Source organism: Pecten maximus, unplaced genomic scaffold (assembly GCF_902652985.1).
Source record: "Pecten maximus unplaced genomic scaffold, xPecMax1.1, whole genome shotgun sequence".
NCBI lineage: Eukaryota > Metazoa > Mollusca > Bivalvia > Pectinida > Pectinidae > Pecten > Pecten maximus.
Genome location: NW_022980608.1, coordinates 5,614 through 13,981, shown reverse-complemented (window position 1 = coordinate 13,981; position 8,368 = coordinate 5,614). Strand labels below are relative to the sequence as shown.

General features: G+C 36.7%; 1 protein-coding gene across 1 annotated transcript; it reads right to left on the bottom strand.

Moving 5' to 3' along the window:
• Positions 1-1,216: 1,216 nt before the first annotated feature.
• Positions 1,217-7,438, bottom strand: LOC117319556 (calcium-binding and coiled-coil domain-containing protein 1-like; the record flags this gene model as incomplete). The annotated part of the gene is made up of 6 exons (XM_033874346.1): positions 1,217-1,593; positions 2,584-2,804; positions 3,504-3,629; positions 4,044-4,323; positions 6,207-6,395; positions 7,349-7,438. Coding segments are annotated over 6 exons (1,283 nt in total), but the record flags the coding sequence as incomplete, so codon positions are not given.
• Positions 7,439-8,368: the final 930 nt, after the last annotated feature.

Below are 8,368 nucleotides of genomic sequence, written 5' to 3'. Positions count from 1 at the left end.
TATAACTTCGCTCTGTCGCCCATCAGTTTAGTGTGAAGACTGGTCAATACATGTAAATATATATGTAATGTTTCGTTATGTTACTTGTAATTTGGTGTAGTTTTGTCGATATACAGTCACGATAAAGTTTCTTTCACTTAGTCACTTCAATAACGATCTGATGTGCAAGTCATGTTTGCAAAAGGTAAACGATAAAAAGGAATTCGACAAAATAACAAGTTATTAATGTCAAAACAAATAACCGTTTAAGTTTAACACAGATTGCATACAAAACGTAACAGAACCATTACCTTTTATTGGACATATATAAAATACTGTTTGATCGGCCTACTTACTTTTTATTGGTAACCACGCCATTTCCATGGGTATTAGCACCGGAAGTTGGGCTGAGCATGTGCGTATAAAATGTTACTGTAACTGAGTTGGCGTTTTATCCGATTTAATAGACAGCACTGACCGTTACAGTTGTACTCTGAACACCTCGGCAGTAATTACGCTATTGTTTCAGCAGTTTAAAGATTTAATAGGCGCCGGTGACTGTGTCATTTCTACACCTGTAAAAACATCAGCCGGGTAGATCTACCGGTGTGTCAGAGATTAGTTCCGCTTGAGCGAACGGGTAGATGAGTTGTTGACTATTGTGTGTACTGATATCGGCGACCGCCTTGGGAAATTACCTGATGTAAGTAAAGCAGTACTTTTTATCACCAAGACTTGTTGTTATAAGATTCAACCGACAATTTCTTTTATGAATTTATGAAACACTTATAATAGCATGTAGGTTAGTAGTGCCGATATGTTCAGTATTACAAACGGAATTTAGCTCTTAAAAAATCGACGAAAATTATACTTCGAGTTATTCGAACATTTCAAGTAGGATTTTTATTGTTGGAACCAAATTTTTACTTCGTATTATCCGAGTTATTCGAGTTATCCGAATTCGAATTTTCCGAGTTTTTTTTACTAAGATAAAGAGAGAATTCGGCCGGGACCGGCGAGGTACTTCGAGTTAAGCGGGGTATTCGAGTTATCCGAGTTCGAGTTAACGAAGTTCCACTGTATATGACTTGAACAAGGGAAGCAACTCAGTCTGACTTTAGTTGGGCCTGACTGGACCTGGACAATTGGAACTTTCCACAGATATATATATGTATATAAAACAATATATAACAATATAAAACAATATATAACATAATCATTAACAGTCTGTACTTACCTGGGGCTGATTTGACCCTGGCAACTGGACCAACAGGTCGAGGAGTAACAGGTGGTGACGGTTCGATCTGTAGACGGTTCATACTGGGTGTGGCCTCATAAGTATAACGTGTGGCACAAGGGAAGTCAGGTGAGGTTGCCATGGTTTCATATTCCTGTTTGGCTAGGGTTGAAGATACAACAGGGTCAAGCATCTCGGTATGGGGCACCATAGAATCCGGGCCGACTTCTGTCAGATGCATGTTAGAAAACATGGCTGGGTGAGCTGGCGACATGGGAGGAGCTGAGGGAGTCAAAGGTCGCATGGCGGCAGTGTATGCCACAGTAGCTGGCGTAGTTGTGGTTTGTTGTGTAGTGAAAACAGCAGAATTACAAAGTCTGAAACATCAGAGAATGGCAAAGTTCAGACACAGTGATATACTGTGGAGAAATTTGTAAAACATTTAATGCTTGTGAGCTAAATCTTCCACATTAAGATCAAGGGAGGAAATCAATAAAATGATCATAAATGGTGGTAATCATACTTAACCATAAAGGGAGGTAATCATACTTAACTATAGAGGGAGGTAATCATACTAAACCATAAAGGGAGGTAATCATAATAAACCATTAAGGAAATTAATCATACTTAACCATAGAGGGAGGTAATCATACTAAACCATAAAGGGAGGTAATCATACTTAACCATAGAGGGAGGTAATCATACTAAACCATAAAGGGAGATAATCATACTAAACCATTAAGGAAAGTAATCATACTTAACCATAGAGGGAGGTAATCATACTAAACCATAAAGGGAGGTAATCATACTAAACCATAAAGGGAGGTAATCATACTTTATCATAAAGGGAGGTAATCATACTAAACCATAAAGGGAGGTAATCATACTAAACCATAAAGGGAGGTAATCATACTAAACCATAATGGGAGGTAATCATACTTAACCATAAAGGGAGGTAATCATACTTAACCATAAAGGGAGGTTATCATACTAAACCATAAAGGGAGGTAATCCTACTAAACCATAAAGGGAGGTAATCATACTAAACCATAAAGGGAGGTAATCATACTAAACCATAATGGGAGGTAATCATACTTAACCATAAAGGGAGGTAATCCTACTAAACCATAAAGAGAGGTAATCTTACTAAGCACCTTAATTTTTGTTTTTGAGAAATAGTGGTAAGAAATATCAAAATTCTGTGACCCTGTTTGCATCTTGTATATCTGAGTGAAAAATGTGATATGCACCACTACACTAGTATTGATAATACCCATACTGAAAATATAACACCATACTGAAAATATAACAACCAAGAATTGTTATGGGACAGAGTCCACAGTATATACAGAGTCCACAGTATATACCTGCGCTCCTCCTCCTCTAGTAGAACCTTCATGGCCTCAATCTCTGCCTTCAGTGGGATGTTTGTGTCTCGCGACACATTCACTTCCCTCATTTTCACAATAAGTAAATCTTGGACTTCCCGGAATTTCTTCTCCATGATTTGAATCTGTTCAGCAGATCGCTGTCGTTCTTGCTGCAACATTTCTTCAGCAGACTTTCTCTGATGTTCCAACATCTGTATCTGTAACGATAAGTAGAAGTCATCAATTAATTACATATACTTGTTTGTTTGTTTGTTTTTGTTTAACGTCCTATTAACAGCCAGGGTCATTTAAGGACGTGCCAGGTTTTGGAGGTGTAGGAAAGCAGGAGTACCCGGAGAAAAACCACCGGCCTACGGTCAGTACCTGGAAACTGCCCCACGTAGGTTTCGAACTCGCAACCCAGAGGTGGAGGGCTAGTATTAAAGTGTCGGGACACCTTAACCACTCGGCCACCGCGGCCCCAATTACATATATACATCCATCCTCATCGGATACAATCAAAGCCCATGAGGAACATGTCATGACATTTGAAAAGGATGAAAATTGGACTGTTTTAAGTACATTGTGCATAAATTTTCTCCACCTTTTTCTCCCAATTTTTCTCTTACTTGGTAAGTGTGTAAGCTGTTTTAAGTATAATGTTCATCAGTTTTTCCTTGGCAGTTTTCCCAACTTGATAAATGTGTAAGCTTATTAATGAGGATAGTTAATGTATAATTTTATCAGTGTGAGCAGCAGTGATCTCGATCAATATGTCAGCTAACACAGAGATAGTTATATAAACCACTGGTTATAGTTTATGAAGTGAAAGTAGAATCATTGAACATCTTTGTTATCAACACATTTTATTACATTCAAATTATGAGAAGATGTAAAATAATACATATCATACATACCTGTCCCTCAAGGGAGGTAATCCTGGCCTTTAACTCGCCGGTGCTTCCCAACAGGTCAGATTTCTCTCGGTTTATCCTTTCTACTGTTTGGGCATCATTTTCCATCTGGACTTTCAGAGAGTTTATCTGTGGGCAAAACATTTGTATTTTATAACATACATCCCATTGTCTGGACCATCTACTCTCAATGACATGAATTAATACTTGATTACATAACAATTGTACCGCTGTGTTTGGAATCATTTACATTTGCTATCAATCGGACTTCAATACTGAACAGACAGTTAAATCTTACTACATTATACTGTTAATGCATATTTATCTTGGCACACTCAACTTTTAGGGCATATCAGAATTTAACAGATTAGCCAATTGGTGCGGCCACCTCACTTACTGCAGAAAATAATTAACATACCCAGGCTTCTAAAATATGTATATTTACAGTATATAATCAATTTCACCACAGTATACTTTTTCATGCCAGGTCAGCTGTGATATATAAGGAAAGGTTTCAGCTGTGATAGGCCAACATATACTTACATTGCGGGCGAATTCATTTTCAGAATTCATTTTGTACTGAGCAAGTTCCTCCTCGGCTGCCTCCCTCACTTGACGAATCATCTCGGGCACCGTAGTGTCCGTCTTACTCAGGTCGCGCACACGACCTTCCAGTGACAGTATGGTAGCCGTGGATACATTCAGCCGTTCACGGGCCTCGTTCATCTGCTGGTTGAACACCTGTTCGTTGAATTCGGCCTTCTTCATACACTGGCTCAGCTTGTCCTCACACTCTTGTCTCATTAGCTGTTCCTTCTCAGATCTGTGAAAAAACATGGAATGTTTATCACATGTTAAACAGCTGTAGATCATGTACTATTGATCCACACTTTATTAACCTGTCAATTCTGATTAATGATATTAAAAATCACAACAACGATAAAATTCCTTAGATCATAACATCAATGCTCATCACGTCATAGACCATGGGCCAATACTCTATATACGTCCTAGGTAATAAAAAGTCCTATTGACTAAATTTTTAGAAAAAATAAGAAATCCATAATCTATTTTCAAAATCCATAAAAATATAAATATTGGACTAGGTCAGTAAAAAGATTACTGAACTTCACTGTTCTCCCTACGATTGTCCTGTAATTCTAAACAGGATATACCACACAAATATTTACAAGACATTAAAAATAATTCAGCAATATAACAAAACACAATACACTTATCTTACACCTGTGACAGTTCTATTGGTTGTCACTTCCTACCAAACTCACTTGGCCCCAAGTGAGTATCACCAGCTCTACCAGGAAAATATACCGATAAACGATTGTAAGATATCTTCAGTACTGTGTAGGTCTATACAGTAAATGTGTTACTGTATTGAGTTCCTGGCATTTTTTATACGTTTGCCATAAACAGCTCCCCTACAGACTGACACCCCTATCAAATACTTCACTTATACTCGACCACTTGAGATAACAGGTACCATTTTACTGTGTTTACTAAAGCCTTGTACAAAGCCGTTCTATACGTATGTTACAACAAAGTTAGTGGGTCACAACAGGTGTTTTTGTTAGATGATCTCAGAATATTTCATCTATAATGATATCCCATGTTTCATCAATCAAATGTATTCCTTCTGAATTACAGACACATTCAATAGAGTAAATCAATCATAGCTTACCTGTATCTATTTTGTTTTGTGTATCTGTCAGATTTACAAACAGCTGATCACATACACAGTATTGAGCAACACATTGACTTAAGTAATTATTTTTATTTAGTTGCTGGTTTACCACCTACATGACTCTCCCTATTTCTAGGTTTCGTCTCACCGACTATAGTCAATGTTCTATCAGCTTTAGTTAGTTACTGGTTTACCACCTACATGACTCCATCTATTGCTAGGTTTCGTCTCACTGAATATAGTCAATGTTCTATCAGCTTTAGTTAGTTACTGGTTTACCACCTACATGACTCCGCCTATTGCTAGGTTTCGTCTCACCGACTATAATCAGTGGTCTATCAGCTTTAGTTAGTTACTGGTTTACCACCTACATGACTCCGCCTATTGCTAGGTTTCGTCTCACCGACTATAGTCAGTGGTCTATCAGCTTTAGTTATTAACTGGTTTACCACCTACATGACTCCATATATTGCTAGGTTTTGTCTCACCGACTATAGTCAGTGTTCTATCAGCATTAGTTATTAACTGGTTTACCACCTACATGACTCCATATATTGCTAGGTTTTGTCTTACCGACTATAGTCAGTGGTCTATCAGCTTAAGTTAGTTACTGGTTTACCACCTACATGACTCCGCCTATTGCTAGGTTTCGTCTCACCGACTATAGTCAGTGTTATATCAGCTTTAGTTAGTTACTGGTTTACCACCTACATGACTTCCCCTATTGCTAGGTTTCGTCTCACCGACTATAGTCAATGTTCTATCAGCTTTAGTTAGTTACTGGCTTACCACCTACATGACTCTCCCTATGGCTAGGTTTTGTCTCACCGACTATAGTCAATGTTCTATCAACTTTAGTTAGGGACTGGTTTACCACTGACATGACTCTGCCTATTGCTAGGTTTTGTCTCCTGACTACTGATGGGGACAAACACACGGGAAATATTACAGACAACTGAGGACAAACACACAGATGTGGCACAAATATCTATCACACAGCATCTTACCTTCTCTTGTAATTTTCATTTTCTCTTACAAGGCAGTCAATATCTCGCTGCAGCCGATTGATATCCTCGTAGGGTTGACTGGATGACATTTTGGCGTCCTCCAGTTCGGCCTGTAAAGCCACCATCTTTCTCTGACACACATTGATGTCGTCTGTTAGCTTCCTATTCTTGTCTACTTCTACTGAAAACCTAACAAAAATCAATATTGTCAATAAAGTCAATACCCAGGTATAAAATACAAATGTGTTCATAATTAGGTCTAAAACAACCAATAACGAGGTTTACACAGGATAAAGATGAAAAAATTGTCTATCTGACAAATCAAAAAATGATGTGTGATATGAATGGTCTATAAAAGGATTTCAAAAAGATGTAGGCAGAGTAGGGATAAACAGGAGTGTTGTCTCTAAAGGGTTTTGTTTTATTGTTGAAAAGGGAGGTAACTCTATTAGGGACAAAAAGGGAGGTAATTCTATTAGGGACAAAAAGGGAGGTCATTTTACTTGAGACAAACATTTTTCTCGGGACAAATTCTGGTCATCCCTACAACCAATGAACAGAGCTTTTTTTCCTTTAAATTTCATAAACAATCAAAAACACAGTTTAAAGACTGACAACTGTATTATGAAACAAATCACTAGGTATTAACATTATAAACTATTCTAACATACTAAATAATACAAAGTCAACAGAATCAAACAAATAGCACTTAGGGCTGTCTTAGCTGCGCCATATATACAATTACCATTATTAAGGGAAATGTTGTCCTGGTTAAGGGAAATGGGTTAAGTATTAAATTTTTTTTAGAGCTGATAGACAATGAACAAATACATGATTGGAATTGAAAGATCAGGTTGTGGCCAGGCGTGGTCCTGTGTTCTCTACGAGAACGGGCAAAAGTCATCAACCGCAATGACTGCTACCATACATAGTTAGGTCACATTACCAGACGAGCCTGAAGATCCAAGTGGAAAAATGGTCCTGTATGATGTAAACTGTGTATGACATGAATATGAAATGAATGATTTTAGGGCTGATTAACCAAATTGATTATGCGCAGCATGAAAAAGCTCCAAATGATTAATCTATTTTATTCTTAATAGTGGCATCTAATTTGTTTCCATCCGATTGACATTCAATACCTGTCCTGAAGGTCAGCTGCAGTTTGGTTACTCTTGTTGAACTGTAGATGAAAGGAGTTCTTTTCCTTTGTCACCTCATCTAGCTGACACCTATATGTGTAAAAAAAGATAGATTACATATACAATTTCAATATATTTTACATATTCAACACCAAGTGAAGAACATCATTGAGAAATGACTTAGTTAACCCATCTCTGATAATGGTACAACAAATCCAAAATCAACCATTAACTGTGTGAAGGAAGAGGTATAATGTAGTATATTGATATGGTGGTATAATGTAGTATATTGATATGGTGGTATAAGAGGTATAATGTGGTATATTGATATGGAGGTATAATGTAGTATATTGATATGGTGGTATAATGTAGTATATTGATATGGTGGTATAATGTAGTATATTGATATGGTGGTATAATGTAGTATATTGATATGGTGGTATAATGTAGTATATTGATATGGAGGTATAATGTAGTATATTGATATGGTGGTATAAGAGGTATAATGTGGTATATTGATATGGTGGTATAATGTAGTATATTGATATGGTGGTATAATGTAGTATATTGATATGGTGGTATAAGAGGTATAATGTGGTATATTGATATGGTGGTATAATGTGGTATATTGATATGGTGGTATAATGTAGTATATTGATATGGTGGTATAAGAGGTATAATGTAGTATATTGATATGATGGTATAAGAGGTATACTGTAGTATATTGATATGGTGGTATAATGTAGTATATTGATATGGTGGTATAATGTAGTATATTGATATGATGGTATAATGTAGTATATTGATATGATGGTATAAGAGGTATAATGTGGTATATTGATATGGTGGTATAATGTAGTATATTGATATGGTGGTATAATGTAGTATATTGATATGGAGGTATAATGTAGTATATTGATATGGAGGTATATTGTAGTATATTGATATGATGGTATAAGAGGTATAATGTGGTATATTGATATGATGGTATAAGAGGTATAATGTAGTATATTGATATGG